Consider the following 24,064-nt stretch of genomic DNA (forward strand, 5'->3'; position numbering starts at 1 on the left):
CTGGTTGCATCTAGATTAGATTACTGCAATGAGTTCTACCTAGGGCTGCCCTTGAGAAATGTTCAGAAATTTCAATTGGTACAGAATGCTACAGCCAGGAGGTTGACAGGGGAGGGTCTAAGGACCATATCACTTCAATCTTGGTTCTCCATTTTTTTCTGGGACCAAGGTAATTGAATGACAGTCTACTCCCTTTGAACCTGCCCAACCACGAGGGTCGTCTTTAGAGGGCCTGCTTCGGGTATCTTCTGATATTAGGTAGGTAGCAACCTGGGAGAGTGTTGAGAGCCAGTGTGGTGTAGTGGTTAAGAGTGGTTAAGAGCAGGTGCACTCTAATCTGGAGAACCGGGTTTGATTCCCCACTCTGCCACTTGAGCTGTGGAAGCTTACCTGGTGAACTAGATTAGCTTGTGTACTCCAGCACATGGCAGCTGGGTGACCTTGGGCTAGTCACAGTTATTCAAAATTCTCTCAGCCCCACCTACCTCACAGGGTGTTTGTTGTGAGGGGGGAAGGGAAAGGAGTTTGTAAGCCCCTTTGAGTCTCCTTACAGGAGAGAAGGGGGGAATATAAATCCAACTCTTCTTCCTCTTCTTTTCAGTCATGGCATCAAAAGCTCTGGAACTCTCTCCCTAGAAAGATTTGTTTGTCTCTTTCTGTTGCCATCCTCTGCCAGCAGTTTCATAGGTATTCCTTCAGGGACTCCTCCCTCCTTACCAATGCTCCAATTGTTTTTATGTCTTTGTACGTATTTCAACTCTTGTGTTAACTGCTTCAATAACAAGTTGTTCTTTTGGGCTGGGTTTATAGTGTGATTATGTATATTTTGTTAGCCACCTAAGTTGTTCTATGAGGGCAGAAAGGCAGAATATAAATTTTATTAGCTGAAAATAACAGAAACCAGCAATTTTCAAACTTTAGAAGTCCAGGTTTTAACTTTCTCATGCCCGTCCCAAGCCTTCCTCTCCTTTCTCATCAGAGTCCACCATCCACCAAACAGTTACTTTCAAAGTACTTGGAAAGCTGTGTATACTCCATGGTCTCTGTCTTCAAATAATAAGAGTTGCATCAGTGACACTTTTAAAACAAAGTTTAAGAAAAAATGGTGTATTCTCTGCACATGGGGTACAAGTCAATGCCCAGGGGGTTGTTAATTGAATAGAGTCACAACTCAGAAGACCAAATTCTAATCAACCTCATCCCTTTTGGAAAACTTTGTGCCCAACACAAGGTACTTCCTTACTGATTAATTACTTCTATCAGAGGTTGGCTGAACAGGGGTGGGAAGGGTCTTCGAAAAGTTTTCAAGACCTGAATACAGAAAAAGGGCAATGCCCACATTTCTGGTATTCAGTTGAAAATTTCAAAAGCTATAGTCTTCTCTGGATGCAAAGTGGAGTTGTCTATTTCTTTGATAAAATCCATTGCATTGAAAACTAGTTCATGAATGCTATTAGATAATTTGAATTTCATTTTTAAACATGAAATAACTTTAACAACTATACTAGGCCTATACCTCCTTGGTGTTAGTCAACCCATCAGACTTTTTGTAGGTGAGCTAGTGGTTCCTGGCAACTAATCAGGACATTTTCTGACTGGAAGTCTGGGATAACCTGAATGCTAGGCTCCTCAGGTAATGGCATCAATACTAGCTTTTACCCTTCAGAACAGGCATCTTCCTATAAGACAGAAGATCTGCTATTCTTATGAAATTGAGAGGAGAACCTTTCTCACATTATCTGGATGAGCACAATCTTTGTCTTGCAAAATACACTGTATCCCTAAGTACCTTGCAGAATCTCAGGAATTCCCAGATTTGCAAGAGACCCCTGTTACCAGTAACTCGGATTCAAGTCAGGAGGGACAGGCAGCTTAACAGCTTATGATGCCCTTATCAAATGATTGACTACCTTATGCTGAGCTTCTACTGAAGAAGATTCCTTTTTGTGGAATACACCACGGAGCCCATTTTAGACTCTAGGACGGAGAGAGAAGAGAAGCCTATCTATTTGGCTGGTCTCCAAGACTTGTGCCTCATTGCAATTTTGTTATGGACAACTGAGTTATTTTGGTTTCATGGTTCAAGAGGAGGACGCTAATAAAATTGGATTACATAAACTGTTTTTTTACATGAAAGGGCTAACACCCCCAACCTCTTACATTCTTAATGGTTTCTTGTATGTTAGTATATTTAATTGTGTGTCTAAATTGTATGTTATGAGTAAGAGTTGTATGTTTGTGTTATGAGTACGAATTGTATGTTTGGTAATAAGGAATTGTTATCTGTTAGGCAATAGTAAATAGTGGCAGTCTGTTAAGTATAGAGATGTGGATGTTTAGGAATCACACTAGCACAATAAACGCACTGTGCTCTTTATATTGAGGTTTATGTATTAGCGGGATATATCTTTGTGTTTTAGAACCTAAGGGAATTCCCAGATTTGCAAGATACCCATATTATAGTCTGGCCAGCCTCTATGTTTTCAATCATGAGAACTCTTAAACTACATTCATATCTTCAGAGGCCTTTGCTATATGAACGCTAGTTTTTTTCTAAAGGAGTAGAGGTATGATATCATTATATTTCAGTAGTTGATGCTGCATATCAGGATTTTATTTACTTAGACTTAAAATGCAACTGTTACCTTGAGATATAACATTTGCTATTAGGTAACATATGCAAGACTTCCAAGGGCTAGAAATAACAGCATACAGCTCAATCCTGAGGGGTGAGGTAATTCTAAGAGGGGAGTAGTTGTGTCAGGCACGTCACAGCCTCACCACCTCCACAGAGGTTTGGAGCACTACACCCAGCATGAAAACAGGCAACCTTCTCCAGTGGCAGTGAAAAACTCCTATGCAGCCCAATGGGGTGTGCCTCCTTATTGCTGACATAAGTCCACACCAATTGAGGGGGAGGGGGGGTTCCTGGGGTAAAAGGACTCAGGAAGCCAACTAAATTCAGCTCCGTCCTGGAAACGCCCCCATCAGTGCTGGCATGGGTTCCTATGCCGGAAAAGCACTGGTGCTGCAGCAGAATTGGGGCCCAGAGGTTGCATAGCCGCATGGCTCCAAAGCGCCAAGGTAAGTGCTCCTGCACCAGCACAGATGCCATTTACATCAGTTTTAAGTGGCATTTATGTTGGTGCTGGCTTCACACCACATTCAGTGGCCTTTAATCCCCCCTCCTCCGGATTACACTGATAATTTTCTGATAGTTTGTGTGTGTGTGTGTGTGATCTTTTCTTACAGCAGAAGCTTGGCTAAGATGGCTGGCTGCTGCAGAGTTCTGTTACAGTGATTTTTTACATGATAACTTACTGCATGGGAATGGAACAAACAAGTGACCTTTCCAGAGAGCTCTCTCCCAGTGTCCTCGTGCAACTCTAGTTGTTCAAGGGGCTCATTTGTCAATAAAGTTCAGTGTTACAACACAGACAATCACTTTTCCAGTGATTGTTGAAAACTTGACAGATCTGCAGTCTATAAAGCTGTTTTCCACTGAGATCACATGATAGGAAGTATCGATGGCCACTTTAACCCAACAGGAGTTTTTATATATCCTCCAAACATAATAATGTGTCAGGATAGATCTTTCAGAGTACAGGCCTATTTGATCATAATTTCTTTTAATGAAAATAAAAGTCAACTTCCAAATCGCTGTAATATATATTTTAATTCAAAGTGAATCTCGACAGTAATACACCATAAATTCTTATTTTGACACTCACCAAAATAGTCACCTGGAAAACCCGCTTTTTGTGACAAAGTACAGAAGGCTTGGTCACATTTAAATCACTGAGAACTAGAGAGAAATACTATCGCAACCTGTAGGAAACATTACATCCATAAAAATTTTCCCAGTCCTCTTATTGTAATATTGCACAGTGCAATTGCTACATGGCAAACTAGTGTAGCACAGAAATCAAGAACAAAAAGCCACAAGTCTACAACTGATTGTTAAATTGTAACAGTTCAAACTTAGAAACCAAATCAATATCATTAATTCTAAAACAAATCTTTCTACAGCTTGCAGTGTGATTTAGCTTTTAATCAACACAAATCAACTTAAAATTAGCAGTAAATAGATAATATTAAAAATTAGTTAACACAGTAGTATATTTGATCAAAACACACCCTGAATTAAAGTTAAAAACTGAATACAAGGAAGTCATATAAAATTAATCTCCAAATTAAAAACAGTATGCAATTTTGTCATCCTGCAGTGTTTTATTTAAAAGGCATTAGATCAATAGGATTTTGTATATGGGACAACTTTTCCAGATTTACACCCTTATCTTGCAGGCAGTGCTGCACAGACACAGTTAATCCTCTGAAGTCACAAGTTATTTATTCCAAAGTAAACTTGAATTTAAAAAAAACTGCTGTGGAATAAGAGTTGTGACTACAGAGATGGAAAAATCACAGAGTCACACATTATGCTCAAGATTGGTTGCAGCAGGCCTTTGTTTGTTTTTAAATCACAAGGGAATAAAAAACATTTGCTTGTTACTATACATTAAAGGCTATGAACTTTAGTTGGGGCATATTGACTGCAGAGGTTTCATATTTCAACTTGGCAGACTGTGCCAATTATAATTAGCTTTATATCCTAAGTATAATTTAAAAGTACAATAAATACTCAAGAGCAAGAAAGGGTCCAAGTAAATTTAAAAAGCAATTTTTGTTCTCTTTATAGAAAAGTCAACTTCTGATGTGTATAATTTTTACCAAGTCCACTGCCAGCAATGGAAATCACACCAAGCAACCCCAATTCTCCATGCCAAGGAGTTAACAGAAAATCAGAATTTGTTGAACCACGAGCAGTAAGGAGCAGAATCTGCTTATCTGTTCTGTTGACTTAGTTTACTTAAACTTTACTATGTGCTGAACATGTTGCACTTAAGTCAGATAGTTCTTGCTTATATATTTATATATACACACAATTTGTATTTATATAAAATGCTGTTTATGAAAAACCGCTGAAACCAAAATTCAGAGAACTAGTTTAGGTAGCCTCCAGAATTTATCCATGCCAGTAAAACTTTTTACTCCTCATCTGAACACCAGCTTCTCATGCTGCATCACAAACTTTTAAAACTTCTGCAAAGTTTCAAAAAAGCTTTTTCTGATGCAGGACAGAAGCTGCTTCTAGAAAAAGAACAGTAGGTCAAAAGCTTGACTGAACATGTAAAATTATGCCTATGGCTCTCAGGCTGTGGTCCAAACTGTAGGGAATATTGGAGCTCAATTTTATTTTCAGCCATTAAAATGCACAGCTGGTTTTGGTTTTTATGAATACTGCTGTATTTCAATCATTAAAAGTAAATCAAATGTAGGCACATTCATTTCACTTAAACATACGATAAATAAAACACTGCTTGTGTTAATGGAACAAAGAAAAACCTGTTAGTAACCAAGGCTGCAATCCTAAGCACAATTACCTGGGAGTAAGCCCCACTGAACACAAAAGGATTTATTTCTGAGTAAATATGCTTAGGATTGTACCTCAGAAATACTCTGCACTCTTATTCCAGTCCATGCTGTAAGAACTGTATTCCAGAAACTTTTGTTTATAAAAAAGTCAAGTCACCAAGATACAGTTAAGTGTCTACACAATGCCAAAATGAACGCACAAAAAATTAAATTACATGGATACACCCACTTATATGCAGTGATCGTTAATGGAGATAAAATACTGATGCAAATAACACACCCAAAGTAACATATGAAATTTCTTTCATCATTTACAATATAATAGTTACAACACTCCAAACATGAAAGCAAACAAAACAAAATCAATTCCCCCTTCCATTTCATGTAATTAGACTTATACAGAAAACAGAAGGCTAAGAACTAGTTAAAATCACCTCATTTCACAGCTATCTGAAGTGGCAATCATTATATAGCAGCTTTATCTATGATACATTCAAGATAAATGATACAATTTATTACTTGCCTCATAAGCTAGAACAAAGCCTCAGTTTAATACCGTCCTTTAAACCCATTGCTAACACTACAGTATACTTGAGGTCTATGAAAAAGTAGCTACCTTTTATAGGAAATGGATGATTAAGATTAAGTCTTTGGTGCTGCAAAAGCAATTTTACTTGAAAACGAACAACAATAACAAAACACACAAACACACAGAAAAGATGCACTTCCTAGGGGGGTGGGGAAAGCATGTAATTTATTGTCCCTGGCGGAATGTATTAAATAAGAAAACATCCCAAAAGGCTAGAACAAATACTATAATGTAAAAAGGCTAAAATCTCTCTCATGCATAAATGAAAAATTGCACAAAAAGTACTCACATCTTTTCAAGCTTCAATAGTAAATACTTCGCTACTGTTTATTAAATACTGCATGGTTTGCTCAAGCTAAGATGAAACCACAGCATGAATCAATTCGCATTTTGCTTTTTCTTTAATAATCTATCCAAGTCATGCCTACTGCACCTCTAAACAGGATATTAAATCCAATTGGACATAAACACTTTGAAAATAAACTACTTAGGTTGTATTGCAGTTCCACTGAACAGTATAAAACACAATTTTAAAAAAACAGCTACTGAATCAACTTTTTCTCTAAAGCACTACAAAATGCTTCTCTTGAAGCTGATCATTCGGTAGCAGAATTCAGCTACAGCAAAACATGCTGCCTTCTAGATAAACAAAACACACTCAGTACTAAAATTATACCACACGCACACGCACACACCTAAAAAAGAGCATTACTTTTATCAAATAATCAGCAAATCTGAATGTTAAGTGCTGCAGTCCTCAACATTTATAATATAGTAACATTGACAACCTCAAATATTTAAGGCACTATGTGTGGGAACAGTTTACAATGCAGCTGAGATTATTAGGACACCAACATTTAAGAGCAATTTTCTAGGCAACTTTATTTTTGCCCATGCAAAAGGACACATGCAATGTGAATAACAGCTCAACCTTTTCAGATAAGTGACTCGACATGGAACACCAAGATATGTAACACAAACAAGTTACTCATACATGATACTGATGATACATGTGCATCTGTTGCTCTAAATCTGTACACTCAAATGGCTTCCCAAATGTAGACGTGTCTCGCACTTGTTAGAAGGCAAATTTATAAAAAATAGTAGGAGCAAAACTGGTTTTCTGCTCCCATAAGTCACCTGTCTGGAGTTGCTCTATAAGAAGTTAACATGACTAAAGACAAGTTATACCAAATGTGCAAATACACATTAAAAGTGAGTTAAAGCTCAAGGTTGTTTAAATTGCACCAAAGTCTGACATGATTAAAAAAAATAATTTTCTTGTGCCATGGCTAATATTTATTAACTACCATGTTTTCCTCTCAAATCAACACATGTTTCATTGAGCTTCCTCAGCATACTGAACTCAAGTTCCCTCTCACATAAATGGATACTGGCTGAGTTTTGTTGGACTCAGTGGAAATCCTGTGTAAGCAGGTGAAGCTATGTAAGAATGTGGTGGAAAAATTGGTTTGTACTGAGTCTGATGGATGGTTGGGGAAGGAAGGAGTCGGGGATTTATGCCCACTGGGACTTGGTGAACTATGCCATTGTGATGAGATATACTGTAAGTGGGATGCTGTAATATCGGTCTTGAAGTACATGGTGAGGCTAGGATGTGAGCGACAGGAGCAGAAGTACTAAGAGGTGCAGATGATGGATAAGGTAAAATAGCAGGCTGTCCTCCAAGATGTGCACTTCCAGCCAAATGTGCATGAACTGAGGTATGAGTGGGACTTCCGTGTTGAAGAGAGAATGCATGACTGGCTACATTGGTTGGGATATAGGCTTGCTGTCTCCAGGGTCCACAGTTTCCATTCCACTCTTGAGTCCCAGATCCAAAGTGTTGAACCTGCTCAAGAGAAATGATAGTTAAATTGTAAATAATAAAAGCAGTCTTTCCCCACATGTGAAGTAGACCATGCTGTCAAAAACAACGTCTTGATTTATGCAAGGAAATCAATAAAGAATCAGTGCAGATCCTCGAAGACTGATCTCCATGTTTTAGGCACTAACCCTCATCAGAAGTTGAAAGGCAAATTCGGTATAACCTACAGCTGCCAGATAATTAGGCCTCTCTAAGATAAAGAATGCTATTTACCAGATATCTGAACTAAGGTAACTTGATTAAAAGTAGTTAGCTTAACAGGTCAAGTACTTCGATAAGAGTTAGCATAACAGGTCAAGTACTTCGATAAGATCAACAACCAGATGAACTTGGATTGTGAGTATTATACAGATTTCCAAGACAATCTCCAACCACATTCTAGTGTATTTATATCTGTATGTCAGAGTGCATATATACCTGACTGAGGTTTGAGTGCTGCTGATGGAATGCTGATGTCAATTTTCGTTGACGGTTACCAAAGCCAGAAGGATAGTTTGCCTTTGTACGGGCAGATCGACGTTTTACAAGTGGTTGACAGGTGGCATCTAGCAAAATATAAGAACAGGTCAAAAAGGTAATGCTTTAAATATTTCACTTGCGTACACTTTCCCACACATCTCGATTTTGGCTATTAACTATAAATATTATGTATGTCGCAGAATCCTATAGTGGTAGTCTTTTGTAGGGAGGCAGAAGCCACATGTATTTATGTAATTATTTTTTAATTTGGGGACTGTATAAAAATAAACTGACAGAAATACAAAAGCTGCATTCAACAAAACATGCCACCATAGTAAAACAAATAAGTTCTGATTACCTTTGTGTGCCATTTGCTCATTTGCATCTAATCTGTTCTCTATTTTCATTGGTGGCACCACCACAGTGCAAACAGCTGGTTTGGCTTCCAAGTTTGTTGAGGTTCTTGTTTCTGGGTTTTCCCTGGTATCTTCAGCAAAATGGAATGGGCTGTCATGGCCTGAAGAGTCCGAACTGGGGGAGCTATCCACAGTATCACAGCCACTTTCTTGATCATCATCTGACATACTACAGTACAGCAATAAAGTAAAGCACTATTACATATAGTAGGTTGTGTTCTATGAGATTTATAATTTGTCTGTTAGGTAGATCTTATTATTTCTGTAATATATATACACACAGGGATGGATGCAAAAATTGGTAAAATTTAAAATCACATGAAATATTTTATATTTTAAGTTCTCCTGTTTGAACATGAACCTGTTAAAGTTCCTGGCTTGTGCTTCAATTCTAAAAAGTACAGGCAGAGAACATCTCTATAAACTCCTCAGGAGATTCCAAACTGTACAAAAATGAAAACTGTCAACATTTCATCCAGCCAATATGAATAGGAATGGGCTGACCTTGTATAAAATTTAATTCTCTTCAAGGCATCTTTGCCATCTCAGTTATGATTTTATGTAGGAACTGTTTCAAGCAACTTCTGCTTTCCATAATTCAGTGGTGGGCAGAATGTTGGCATGCTCCACATGGCACAGTGCCAACTTTTACTATTGACTATTTCTTCCCAAAACATTTCTTATCCCTCACAACTGCAGAAATGCATTCCACTGAAATTAGTGGTTCTTACTTTCATAATTTCAGATTGAGGGCATTTCATAATTTCAGACTGAAGGTATCTCAGATTGAGGGCAAAGTGTTTGAAAACAAGCTGTACTACAGATTGTCTGCTGGTCACAAGAGAGTCAATTCATTATGTATTCATTTGTGCTCTGCACAAAATAGTGACATACAGATCTCTAGGGTATTGCTTGTTTTTTGGCTTCATGTGGCCATTTTCCCCCTCCTTGCTGTACTTTTACCACAAAAGCTTATGCCTAATAACTGTGTTAGTTTTTACCCTACCACAAGATTTCTGATGGTTTTAAGAGTTGAAGAACATTTTTCACTGACAGTCAAGAGTGTTTTATTTAAACTAAGGCATGAAAGTCTTAAAATAATAGAGAACAAAAGGCATGCAAGTGTTTTCTGTAAATGTAGAAGAGAAGAAGAAGAGTTTGGATTTATATCCCCCCTTTCTCTCCTGTAAGGAGACTCAAAGGGGCTGATAATCTCCTTTCCCTTCTTCCCTAACAAAAACCCTCCTGTGGAGTAGGGGCTGAGAGAGCGCTGAAGAACTGTGACTAGCCCAAGGTCACGCAGCTGGCATGTGTTGGAGTGCACAAACTAATCTGGTTCACCAGATAAGGCTCCACAGCTCAAGTGGCAGAGTGGGGAATCAAACCCGGTTCTCCAGATTAGAGTGCACCTGCTCTTAACCACTACACCATGCTGTACATGTTATGGCACATTGGTACAGCACTACATTCCTTCAAAAGCAGACTGTGCAAGCCTGAAGATCACCCATTCTTGGTATAATTCACATTGTGGGGCTCTACCTTTCCAGAACAATCTGTGTTCTAAAAAGCACTGTCAGTAGAAGTAGCTGGGTACCCACTTGTGAGGCCCAACTGGGGTGTGCATCTTTTTTGGCATTTTTCTGGTTCGGGTTAAATAATCCCAGGAATTTTAGAAAACCCTGCAAAAGCTGAATCCCAATACCAGCTGGGATGGGGGCTGAAAATTTGTGGGTCTATTAAACCCAACCCTGAAAGATTCCTGAGGTTTCTGAACTCCACATGGAGCAGGCACAGAGCTGAATACTGGGTTCCAGGAGTCCAGAATTCAGCTCTGTAATGCTGATGCCTCCTAGCTCCCTGTGGGCTGCCTCTGAGCTCCCAGACTCCAGCAATGCTGCTACAGGTAAGAGCAACAGGGAAGAGGAAGAGGGGTTCCCTCCATCTTTTTATTTTTAATGACAGCAGGCCTAAGCAGCCCCAAAAATGCTGAAAATATTCACCATTTTTCAGATCCACTTGTCAGCTCCCTTATATTGCTGTAATTTTTCCTGCTGAAAATAAACCCAAAAAATGCTGAAACGGCTTTTTTCAGGTTTATTTTTGGTTGGACTTTATCCAGATGCACAGTCCTAGTTCCAACCACCTGAAAACAGTCATTCAGGCAGTTTATCTGTTTGTTTGTACATTTTATAGGCCCCTCTTCCGTGACTTACAATATCTATATTAAAATATTAATATTTTATAATCTATATTAATAAAAACATAGCATAATCTCAATACCATTAGAATCCAAGAGATAAAACTCCAGTATGACCTCCCATACCAACATTTTTATGTTTGTAACTAAGGGAGGGAAGAAAAATAGAGAAGAAATGTGGGGAAAGGCGAAAGAAGGCAAGATCAATGGATGTTGCTGTTCTCAGCCATAGGCCTGGTGGAACGGCTTTCTCCTATACCCCCTGCAGAACTGTACTAGCTCCCAGAGGGCCCTGGTCTCACTTGACGGAGTTGCATCAGGCCAGGGCCACAGCCCCAAAAGGCCTGTTTCTGGTTGAGGGCAGCCAGACAACTTTTGGACCAGGGTCCACCAGCAAGTTGTTGTTCACTGATCGCAAGGCTCTTTGAGGAATGCATTAGGAGAGCGGTCTGGCAGATATGATGGTTCTGATTACTACCGGAACAAAGAATCTGATCTAGTATTCGACCCAGACCAATGCAGTTGGCAGAGCACCAGTTGGATATGCACCTGCCATGAAGGTAAGGACTTGAGCAGCCACATTTTGCACCAGCTGAAGTTTCCAGAGCAATCTCCAGGGTAACCCTGCATAGAGCGACTTATAGTAGTCTAACCTGCCATGCTATTACCGTTGCATGGGTTACTGTGACTAGGTAAGGCAGTGACAGATAGGATACCAGCTGCTTTGCTTGGCATAGATAGTAGAAAGTCAAGCACACTGCATTCATGGTGTGTGCCTCCATAGTTAAGGAGACATCTAGGATCACACCCAAGCTCTTGGCAGCCAGCATAAGTGTAAGTCGTACACCATCAAGAGTCAGAAGCTGGCCATCACCACCTGCCCTGCCCCAGTCCAGCCACAGAACCTCCATATTAATTGGATTAAATTTCAGTTGGCTTTGCTGTAACCATTCCACCATGGCCTTCAGACAATTGGCCAAATTAACCAGGGCAATATCTGGCCAGTCACCTGACAACAGGTACAGCTGGGTATCACCAGCATACTGGTGACAACCCAGCCTAAAACTCCAGACCAACTTGGCGAGGGAGTGCATATAGTTCCTCTGATTCCTGAACAAGATTTTTTAGCAACTTGGTTGCAGCAACCAAGAAAAATAGCAATCAACAGCACAAAAGTTATTTATAGGAGGAATTACTATATTGCTAGACTATGGCATGAAATAGTCTCACATTTTTGGTGCTGATAATTTTAATTCAGTGTTTAAAAATAGGGAAATCCACACTTAAGTAATTTCTATCTGCCATGCTATTTCAGATACATACATAACATAAAAGGAAGCCAAATAACTACATGAGGTTCCAGCCAAATGGGAAGCACAGTTTCTAACAGAATACGTTCCCCAAAAGGCTCAGGAACAGTCATGAACAAATGGAAACAAGCAAGCTGAGAAAATGCAAAACAGAATAATTTCTAGGGAAAGAATGCTGCGAAGCCAAGGTGCCACCTGCCCTGACAGGCATTCTGATTTGCATAAAAGCATGGCCTACGAGGTAGCTTTTTTTTTTTTGCTGTAGCCACTAAAAAATAATCAGAACTAAATATATGCAATTACTGTTCCTTGTAGAGATGATCACCTCATTCATGCTTAGTATAACAAGCTTGATATGTATATTTTTAGAGGCTGTCATATTTCTTGTCTGTAAATGTAATAGCTGTAATTAAACTAATTCTAGCTATGTATATTTGGTCACCCCCTGAAAAATCTTTTGTATATGATTGTGAGGAACACTGGTTCGCAGTGATGTGTAATTTTAAGCAAATGAACTAAACTGACTGGCTGCCATGTCACTGTTACCAGGGGGAAAAACAGCTATTTTTCAAACAAAAAAAAAGATGCCCGAGCTACAGCTCCCTGAGGCTATGAATAGCAGCGAACCAATAAAAAAGGTAAGTTTTGGGGGGGTCTGAAGAAACTGCCACCACCCACTCTGTTTCATGTTGTAACTGTTAGCAGTGGAACATTTGGCTCAGTCCTAGTAATTTCTCTCATCTTTTTAATTGGGGGAGCCTAGTTACTATGGTGATTGTTGTCAGGGAAGCAAGATAATTCCATAATGGATCATAAATTCAAGGCATTCACAACTAAACAAAGCTTTTCATTTGAGTCCCCTGCAAGTCTGTATAGAAAACTTAAATGTTTAAAATTTGTATTTAAGAATTAGTAGCATAACTGCTTTAACCACTGATCCATCATTAGTCCCCATTGGTCCACCAGAAAAACATGGTTGCTCGCATCTCAGAACGAAGTTTTGAGCATATATTTAAAACACCAGTATCAATAATCTTCAGGATCTGTATGCAGCTGTCATATTCAAGCAAGAAACATGTACACTCCAAACAATTCTAAGTCTTCATTATATACAAGATTAAAACTGAAAGCCTATACTCAGCTTGGTAAGGCTTCTCCCCCTGTAATCTTTTAGTCTTATTTGCTCCTCAAAAATATCCAGATATCAAAAAATATCCAGATGAATTGTCACAATGATGCATAGAGCTGCATGGGAAAGCTTATGCCATATATCCCTACATCACAGGAGTTCTTCTAGAAAACAGCCTTTGCATACCACCCAGTTCTTTTTTTTAAGCCTTACCTGTTGCGCCTTTTACAAGGAGATGGACTGGACTGTTCAGAAGAGCTAGTGCTCAAAGTGCTATCAGGACTGCTTAATGAACACACACGATCAATATTTAGGGTACTCTGGCAAGCTTCACAATCAAGGCTACCTTTACACCTAATACAGGAAAAAAGGAACATTACATAGGCTTAGAAAATGTTAGTGCCCAAGAAATGGAAAAATTGGAATATTTGGGGGAGTACAGATTTCTCTGAAATGTCTCATAACACGCTTCTCAAGGCAAAGGTTTTCACATTCACACTGAAAAAAATTATGAAATATTTTCTGTTTTTGTGTGAGAAAACCATTGTCTTATAAATCATGGAAAAGTCCAAGGATTTTTTTCCAATGGAAAAATTGGGATATTCACGGGAGCATGGAAAAAAAACCCTCTTATTCTATACAACATTTTCAAGGGTTTTTTTTTGTTTCAATGTAAATAATTGTGGCAACAATTAATTAGCTGTAATGTGTTTAGTGATAGTACATTATTTAAAATTCAGTGTTTCCAATGTTATAAAGTTTAGCTTAATAGCCAAAAAAGTTGGAATTCCTATTTTTGGGGAATTATTTTCCTTCCAGATAACACTTCCTTTTATTTATTACATAATTTGTTTTCTACCTTCAACTGTTTTTCCAACTTCTCAGATGGCAAAAACTTAAAAAAGTATGTACTTAAGTGGCACACAGCCCAATCCAGAGGGCTGAAGCAGCTAGAGATGCCACTGCTGCCGTGCTGCTTCCAGAGGACTTCCAGGGCGTTTTCCCCATGGCCAATATATCCTGGGATAAGGAGGTGAAACATCCCAGTTCGGCTATGACTTCCGCATGGCTTCCGGGTCAAACTCGGGCCAGCCCTGCGAGATTTCCCTTATCCCGCGCCTTTCAAAAAACGATAAAATTGGTGGTTCTTTTTTAAAAAACACACCGTTCCCGCTCCCATTCAAACACTGCAAGAGACGGACTGGTTTATTTTCCTCACCTTGCCGCCTGCAGCCAATTAGAATGGCGGAACACCAGGACAGTTTGCGCATGCACGGCAATGTCGGCAAGGAAAATGAAAGTAAACCGGGGGCCGTGCATGATCACCTGGAGTTCTTCCTCCCGGCCTGAACATGCTGACGGGCTGCCATGCGGAGGGAGAACCGAGATGGAAACATCCTGGCATGTATGATCCCAGTTTTTCCCCGGGATATACTGGCTGTGGGGAAAACATCCAGGTTGCACAGGGAGGCAGCCAAAAAAACAAAGTCTGAGGGCTGTGTCAGGCATGCTCCTCAGCTGAAAGTCCAATCGAACCTGTTTACAGTTGGCTCTGCCCCTGGGAATGCCCCTAGCTCACCCCAAGCTGCCCCAGCAGCCATGTTTCGGCCAGCACAGCTCTGAGACTTCAGAGCACTTCTGGGTCAGTTGCCACCAAGTTGTGCAGTGCCCACCCACCACCCTCTTTGTCCCTCCGCACGTGCATTTTCTACTTGCGCAGATGAGGTGGGTACCTACACCAGCTCAAGCCCACAGTTCCCCAAGTCTCTTCCCCCCCACCCTGGATTGGGTTGACAGTGCAGCACTTTGCAACTGTTTCTCAAGTAATGGGTATAAGTGTAATTTTTGTTATAGAAAATGAGGATATTTAAACTTTTAAATTCCATAAATATGCTAAATAGTGTAATCTATATGCAAATCAAATTATACATGATGCACTTTATGTTCAATCAGTAAAAGTAGTTTACGTTTGATAGGAAAGTAAGCATTGCATATATTTCAATTTTTTTCCAGTTTCCATTATACCTGGTATCTTTTATTGTTTGTGTGTGTACCAGTTTGATTTCAAAACCATTCCATTGCTACTGACTGTAAAAAAAAAATAGACCAAATATGCCTGCTTACTAATGCTACACATTTAAGAAGTTTTAGATCACAGGCAACAAAATAAGCCCCTTAAAAGTTCCAGCCTTCACAATGATCTAGGGAAAGCAGAAATTAAAACCGAAGAGCATCTTCTTACTTGGCAAGTGAATGCCTTTGTGCCAAATCTTCTTCATCCGTGTCACTGCTGATGGTAATCACGCTGACTGGTGGACTTGGGGAATCTGCAATGATGATAGCCTGACGTTGTTTGCTTGAAACGGAGGAATCAGGGTCCAGCCCATCAGATGGTTTGCAACAGTTGTTGTCTTGTCCCTCTGAATTATGATTGCCCTGTGCTTCTACACAATTTAGTTTCTCACCAGCCTTCACATTAATTATCTTTGGAGACACAAATGCTGAATTTTGGATATTGGTATTTTGTAACACATTACTCCTGTGAAGAAGACATGTATTTAGACACTTTGTAAAGAGGTTTTTTTTTAAACAAAAAAATATTTTGCCTACTCCCCCCACGTTAACTGGAACACAAACTTTGAACAGCAATGAGTATAAATAACAAATGAAACATAAAACAATGAACATACAGAAAACACTGTAATGTTGTTTTCCAGAGAAATAATGGAAAACTTTTCCGGTAACTATTGCAAATCACAAGCAGGGTTGCTTCAGATGCTGCAATGCAAGGTTTAAGGTTGGATTTACCAATGAAATGTAGTACAATACGCTGAAGGAACCATTCTCTTAAAAAGGAAATAAGAAATGAAGAAATGCTGGCTTGGACACCATAGACATTTTTGAATCAAATTCAAAATCCACTGAATTCTCTCAGAGTTATTTTTACTGACTTCAGTGGACATGAATTGATGTTACTTAACATAGTTCACCAATGTAACTGTCCTTCATGACCTTGAGTATCTCCATTACTGAAATGTCCCATACCTTTGCAAATACCTTCTGTAGTGATGGGGCACATTTTCTCCACAGAGCACTTAAAGTGTTTCTTGCTGCCAGCAAAAGAAAGACTATTCTTAATACTATTCTAAGTCATATTATGACCACTATTACACAATGTCTCTATTTTCATTACTTCAAATTTGACAAACCCTCATGCACATAAGTCTAGGAACAGCTATCTAGGGCTACCTGAATATTTTACATCACCAAACCAAAATGTTTCTGTGGATACATAATCACAGTCTCTACTGTAATAGAATCAGATAGATTAAAGGGCAGCAGATGCTAATTTACAATGCAAAACTATTTTCGTTCTCATTTCTTGGTTATTAATAAGCTTCTGAGAAATTTAAGCTATTTCTCAACATATAATTTTAAGTAAGTTTCCCAAACTACTTTGTATGTAACAATAATCTTTTGAGCATGCAGCACTTATAGTATATTTTCTCTTTATGAAAGTTTGTTTATTTATTTATTTAACATCTAAACCAGTCAGGGACACCACACAATACCAACCTGTTCTGGCATACTTTATTTCTCTTGGTAGACGTGGGCTGAGGCCAGACAACATGTGCAATGCCCACATTGATAGGCTGAGGAGCAGATAAAGTTATTTGATTGGTTAAAAGAGACTGTGTCATTACTGAGTTGTAATGGCCGCCATGCGGAATCACTTTCCTGGAGAGGACAAAAAAATCATTATTCACATAAATAAAAGTTGCATGCTGTGGTTTAAGACACAGAAACTGGTTTACAGTAGCAAAACTATTTGGACGTACCCCCAGTCTCCAAGCCTTTGTGGGCAAGAATCAGAGGCAAGCGTTGTGGTAGGAGCCACAGGGGCTACTTGCTGCCATGCTGGAAGCAATATCTGCTGTGTTCTATTAGACCAGGTCTGTTATAATCAGAAAAAAACATTTCAGAGAACTACACTGATGTGGATGTTACATCAAAATTAAATGCAAAAAGATATTGCTGAAAATGAAATTCTGTAATGCCAAACAAATTATCATACCTGAGAAAGGACCCCTCTAATCTGGAGTGGTGGTAGGGTGGGGGCTTGTGTTACCAGTGGCACTGTATTATCTACCCTTACAGAGTAACCGTTGGGCTTCCCGTGATTAGTTGGAATGCCTAATTTGGAAAGGGGGGAAAAGTTAAGCTTTACTCCAACTTACTTTGCTTCAAGTATACAACATTAAATTCCTAGTTCTCTGATGAAATAAACTAATGATATCCCTTCCACTTTCATCCTTGCAACCTGATGTGCACTTTCATTAAGAACATTCTGCTTCAGTGACTCAACTCAGCCATCACTCAGCTGATTGCCAAACCATGATTTAACAACTGAGTAGGATTCCAGCAGCTTCTCCCTTCCTTCCATTATTTCAGAGAACTTTCCAGTGCTTGAAATTTGCCACGAAACCTAAATTAGGCCAACTATGCTACTAACTGCAATTTGCTTACGAACCAGCAAATGAAATCTCAAGTCCCCAAACGTTTGCAGTAGTGTTGTAATAAGAGCCACAATGGTTAATTATTTGTTCGATAAAATTAGATCCAGTAGTATGAGTGGTGAAATGCCCTAAAACCAAATGAACCAACATTAAACTGAAATGCAGCATAACACTCCTTAGAGAACTCCTTGCCACAAAATTACAGAACTGCTTGTGTGGGCTATCCTTTATAGTTCTGGGATTAAGATGTTAAAACATGCTGCAACTGTTAAGCAGCAAGTATTATAAGACTGAAAAGGTTTTGGTTATATCTAGTATTAATACAAATTCTCAAGGGTCTGCACCATTTCAGTTCTAGACTCCCAAGTGATAAAAATAAAGAACACACAAGAGAAATTTCGTCAAGGAAGTATGAGAGATCCTTCAGCAAAAACCAGTCACTCAGGGAGAAGAGTTTCATTAGGGAACATGACCGAGACAGCATCTGTTGACAGCTGACAGATTTAGAGGACAGACATTGCTAGTCCTGCAGTGCTTATACATTCTTACTAAGTAGTTGTGGGTCTCAATATGTTAAACTACTCTTCAGATTTCAGTCCACCCATGCTGATCTGTATGAACATTTAACCCAATTTTTACAAAATCTTGCCAACTTTAAAAAGCTTGCAACTGACAATAATGACACTTTTTAGATGTGACTCACATGAGGCCAAAATAAATTTAGTTTGACCAGTGTCTGAACCACTGCCTGTCAGTTCAATTAGTATGTGCATTGCTTTTAAGCACAATGGAAGTGACAAGAAATCTACAAAACTGCTGTACCAGCAGCTAGCGAAATCTTATTTTAAAAAGATGCCTAAACATTTAATGTAATAACAACAACAACAACAACAACAACAACAACGATGATGATAATGTTACTAGCAATTCCATGGATTTAAACATTAGATGGTGCATCAAAATGCAATCATAAGACTCCATTATCATCTTTCATTTATTTCGTCCACTACAGTTCTCAATATAAATCTGCTAAATCAATGACAATGGAAAAACTGCAGTACAATCTCTGCTTTTCTTCCCAGATTCCATCAAAGGAAGCACATTCTACTATCCCTCTTGTGAAGTCTTAAGTCATAGCACAAGTTAGGTTCCATTATACATGGCAGAAAATTTAGAATTATTTAGCAACCAAGATTCCAAAATTATGATTAAAAACTTTGTTGCAGATCCCAGCCATTATTTTTTATTTATACCCTACTCCCTCAGGCATAATAGTGACAAAGCAGTCATACCAGCTGTTCCTAATTTTTTAATTGAACATTTTAATTGACTCATACCTTGGATTGTAGGTGGGCATATAATCAGAGTGTGCTGAAAAGCATCACCACAACCAAACTGAGCAGTTCCTGCTTGTAGTGGTATTCCATGATGCATAATAGAATGGGCAGATGCAGCTAATGTCTGAAACAACACATAGTGTATGAATTAAAAACTTCATTGCTAAATTTTCTACACCAATGGATGAAAAACACATTTTGTTATAGATCTCTTCTTTATGTACATAGTACATACAGGTAAGCTGTACTAAACTAGTCAATGATTTACCATGAAAAGGTTAAGCAATGAACATTACTGAAACATGTCTAATGGATCTATTAATTTTATTAAACAGTCAATTCTCTATTCCTTTTTATATTTTATGTATATTTTGTTGGCTATAATTATAGCCAAACAAATATAGCCAATGTGGATATATTGGTTGTATATTCAATTTTTTAAAATCATGTATATCAGCTTCTTCTCTATTATTTTTATAGTTTAAAGGATATATTTACTCTGCAACAAGTAAATCCTATTACGTAAAGACATCATGCAAAGAGTTCTTTCTTCAGCACATGCTGGTAAATGGAAATTTGACCACATGGGGGCACTATAATAATGCAATTTTGAAACATAAACATGTTCCGACTGAACTTGTGCTCCATAAAACATGCTTTGCAAGGAGGACCCAGCCCATATCTAGAGGGCAATACTGGAAGCAGCCCCCACCAAAAGAACTGCCATAGCCCACCCACCCATCTCCACCTAACCCAAGAAGCTTTTCCAACCTCAGCTGAATCTGGAACAGAAATTGTTTCAGAGTCTAGCCATGCCAGCCTGCAATATAACAGTTAGATATGAGTCCAGCAGCACTGTAGAGACCAGCAAGATGTTCAGAGTGTAAGCTTTCAACAGTCAAAGTGCCTTCGTTTGTTTCTGACAAAGGCAGCCTTGATTTCCAAAAGCTTATACCCTGGAAATCTTGTTGATTTCTAAGGTGCTACTGAACTCAAACCTAATTGGTGCAGGAATAGAGCAGAATTCCAAATTGCTATCCATGTGCTGCCCAGCCAGCCCTCTCATCCTCAGCCTGAATGGCTTGCTTGGCATTTTGCCTTGCTATCTCCTGAAAGAAGTGCCACAACTGGAGTTATCTCACTCTGTTTCCAGATGTGAGGTGTGAGCTGAAGACTAAGCAGGGCACAAAATAAGAGTGCCAAAATAAAGTCCAAAACTACTTCTGTACTTGTATTCACAACAATCACATCACAAGGGAACTTCATACATGACCAGGCAGGTGCTGGTGAGGGGGAGAAAACGACACACAAATGCCTTATTTCCCATCTCTGAGCTACGCTATTATATCTGAAATACAATTTCCACATCTTGCCCTGTAAGATTCTGAAACAGGGTCAGCTTTTGGGCCTCTTCAGAAGGTGAGATGTGGACATTCTAGTTAAAACAATAAAAAGCAATTTCATTGTTCAAGCCATTGAAATGCTATTAAAACCTACATTTTTCTTTTCACTTGTAAATATTGCTGCTCCTTCCAATGCCATGAAAGAACACACAGCTCTCTCTTACACTAATCTAAATCCTGAGGGATTAAAAATGTGTTCACTTACCATGAATTTCCTGTTCAGTGGTCATAGGATGGGGCAGTATTCATTGATGGAAAGAAGCTCCTCCCAGGAGGCAGGAAGGGATACTAGCCTTTTGGGGGGATTCCTGATAGGAGGGGCTTCTCCCCCAATCTCTGAGATTGGTCCAGAAGCAATCCAATTCCCCTAAACTGCAAAAATATGCTACAGCCACATAAACAAGAATGTAGTAAGACATAAAAATAGAGACACAGTGGAAGAACAATACAGCCAGACAGGTCCACTCCAGAGTCTTCCTTCAGGACTGCAATTCTGGATGGGTAAGGAAAATTCATGGTAACTGAACACTTTCCACTCTTCAGTGGTCTAGGGTGGAGCAATCTTCACTAACAGACACAAATGCAGGGTATCCCTGGATGGGTATCTCAACCTGCTAGAATATCTTGCAGCCAAAAGAAGCATCTGGTGATGCTGCCCTGTCAATGCTGTATTGGTGTTGTAGTAATGCACTGCTGACCCAGCAGCACCGTGGTAGAACGTTGGGACGCCAACGGACCTACGGCCTTCTGGTCGCACCGCACCCCCACTCCTCATCCCCCTATGAGTCACGGGTCATGAACTGTCTGGCTCAGTCACCGGGCGCAGGGACAATGGTCTTGCCCCCAGGTGAGGATTAGGCTCAGACGCTTACGCTCCTCTCCGCACGTAGCCAGGTGAGATCATGCATCACATGATGATCTCCCGACCTCCCGCCCCCCGCTCTCCCGGAACTCCCCCCGGTCCTCCCTCCTACACGCCCCCGATAGAATAACAATAAAAGGTGCCAGGAACCAGCACGCGGGAGACTCGCTAGGAACACGGACCTCCGGGCTCCCGCTGCTGGCGATCTCCACCAGATGTTATCTCCGCGTCTCGTCTCGTTCTTACGCTGACCACGTGGGTCGACTACAAGCTGGTGCCGAAACCCGAATCCTCGAACCTCCACCCTGCTCACCGTCGCCTGGGGAAGGGCCGCGATACCGCAGTCCGCTGGATCGCCGCATTCAGGGATCACCGTTTCGGTATCTCCTGTCCTCTGATCGGCGATCCAGAGACACGGCCCCAGGACACTCTCTCGTCCGACGGAACACCGGGTGAGTATGGGAGCTTGCAAAAGCAGGGCTTATGACAAGCACGTTGATCTAACTGAAAGCCGCTAGCGAAATGCGGCAGGGTCCCCGTGAAGAGAAGGGAGCTGCGCAAATTGGTTGAGGAGATTGAAGCTCAGTGTCCATGGTACCCAGAGGGGGGACATTGAATCTAAGGACTGGGAAAACATCGGGCGACTCTTTCGCGACAGAGCCTCGCGCGCCGATGTCACTGCTACTGACGGAGACAATGTTATGTCGCCATCAGCCTGCAGACCTATGGCTCCCTTGCTGTAGGTCACCTCCTTTTGATCTTTCACCTTCAATTTCAACCCCGGAATTTTCTCTATCCACTAAATTGACGCCTGTCCTCCTTCTGCCCCTTGCTCCTTCTTCGCCCCATTTCAAACTCTCCTCGCGGCTCAGCCGCCCCCTCCCCTTGCTCGGCCTTCATTTTCCGAAGCCACTGCACCTCCGTCAGCCACGTAATGGCGCGGGTTTCAAAACTCTCGCAGAACGTATTAGCCACGATCTGCAGAAGAAAGAAACCCTGACGGAAGACGATGCCGATATTCTTGCATTGTGCCCCGCCCATTTCACAGATACCGAGGGGAGGGTGGCGTCATTCGGGCTGGTTGTCGATACCGCCTCTTTAAACTATAACATCCTCACTGAGCTCCGCGAAAGCGATGCGAGACGAGGGAATCACTAGCCCCTACATGAGAGGCATGCTAGAGGCAATCGCGAGGAATCACTTAATGGTTCCGGACGACTGGAAGACCACCTTCCGCATGCTCCTGGAGCCCTGCACAATTTGTGATCTGGGAGAGCGAAGTTCCGCCAGCAATGCTTTAGCAGGGCAGCCGCCTCTGGCGGCGCCTACACCACCGCGCAGCTTTATGGCTGCGAAGCTTTCGCTAGCCCCAATGCACAAGTCGCTCTGCCGTGGCCACCCTCTTACGGTCGCCTCTGAATGCGCCTACAAGGCATGCTTTTGAAAGTCCCCAATACCGGACAGCCAACCCAAAGTTTTTCTAGCACCCGGCAGAAGCCTCAAGAGCCCTATGCTGAGTTTGTGAACAGGCTCCAGGAGGCCCTCAAGAGGCAGGTTGACAACGAGGAGGCCCAGGGCTAACCTCCTTAAGCGCTTTGCCAAGGAGAACGCCTCCGCTGAGTGCCGCAGTTTATCACAGGCCTAGGAAGGAACCCCGAGCTGGCCGACATGCTCAAAGCTTGCCAGGATATCGGGTCTTTCGCCCATCAAGCCAGCCTTCTAGCCGCCAGCCCTCTCCGCTGCCATGAGACAGCCCCGAGACGAAGTGTCTCACTCATGCGGCAAGCCAGGACATTTCGAGGAATTGTAGGCTGCCCGGCTGGGGGGCCTACAACCCTGACGGAGGAGGGTCTCTCCCCAGAGGGCGAAGACCCCCAGGAAAGTCTAAGACCGGGCGCTCCCAATGCCCGCTGGGGAGGCCCGCGCTCGGGCATCTCCCCAGCCCGGAACCAAGATCCGCACCTCAAACCCTTCCCCTCGAGCTCCCATGAGATCTTCGCTGCCCCAGCGCAGTATAGTGCTCCCATCCCCACGGCGACCCTTGGGCTGGTCTTGCCAGCTTGCTCCCTCCCTCCGCCTATACTTCCTCCTCTGCTAACCGCTTCTACTTCCAAAGTCACCATGCCTCCACCAGTGCCCCAGAATGGCACGATTTCAAAAATCTCTGCAGAGTCCACAGTCACTGGATTGCAACAGAAAGAAATGCTGACGGAAGAGGACTGCTGTTTTGAGCCCTCCTCAGAATGCCCCATAGCCAATCTACAGGACAATGAGGCATGGAAAGGGGAAGATGCTCGCACAATGGCCTTAAGCCAAAAGTCCTTCGCGAAGAAGAAGCCCCCTTGGCCCTCTCCAGCTGTAAGGTCCCAACCAGATCTCGTAGCCTCTGAGCCTGTGCAAAGCCCTAAGCTCAAAGTGGCAGCAAAATCGTCAGTACCTCAGAGAGAGCAAGATCTCAAATCAGAGTCGCAATCCTCCTCAAGCTACTTTATATGTGCTCTGTATGCCTATGTATGTTCTG

The 24,064-nt window shown here is 41.1% G+C and overlaps 1 protein-coding gene across 4 annotated transcripts in view; it reads right to left on the bottom strand.

The window, feature by feature from the left end:
* Positions 1–3,657: 3,657 nt before the first annotated feature.
* HIPK3 (homeodomain interacting protein kinase 3) overlaps positions 3,658–24,064 on the bottom strand; it is a 115,422-nt gene continuing 95,015 nt past the window's right edge. For 3 of the 4 annotated variants that reach the window (XM_048483694.1, XM_048483695.1, XM_048483696.1), the window contains exons 8-16: positions 19,279–19,402; positions 17,500–17,618; positions 17,264–17,379; positions 17,001–17,162; positions 15,667–15,963; positions 13,638–13,778; positions 8,731–8,957; positions 8,331–8,458; positions 3,658–7,877 (exon numbers count right to left, since the gene is read on the bottom strand). In XM_048483694.1, the coding sequence (XP_048339651.1) occupies positions 7,404–7,877; positions 8,331–8,458; positions 8,731–8,957; positions 13,638–13,778; positions 15,667–15,963; positions 17,001–17,162; positions 17,264–17,379; positions 17,500–17,618; positions 19,279–19,402 (1,788 nt within the window). In that variant the 3' untranslated portion in view covers positions 3,658–7,403. The remainder of the gene's footprint in view (positions 7,878–8,330; positions 8,459–8,730; positions 8,958–13,637; positions 13,779–15,666; positions 15,964–17,000; positions 17,163–17,263; positions 17,380–17,499; positions 17,619–19,278; positions 19,403–24,064) is intronic. The other variant, XR_007243473.1, reaches the window with a different exon arrangement.

Source organism: Sphaerodactylus townsendi, linkage group LG02 (genome assembly GCF_021028975.2).
Source record: "Sphaerodactylus townsendi isolate TG3544 linkage group LG02, MPM_Stown_v2.3, whole genome shotgun sequence".
In the NCBI taxonomy this organism is placed as follows: Eukaryota; Metazoa; Chordata; class Lepidosauria; order Squamata; family Sphaerodactylidae; genus Sphaerodactylus; species Sphaerodactylus townsendi.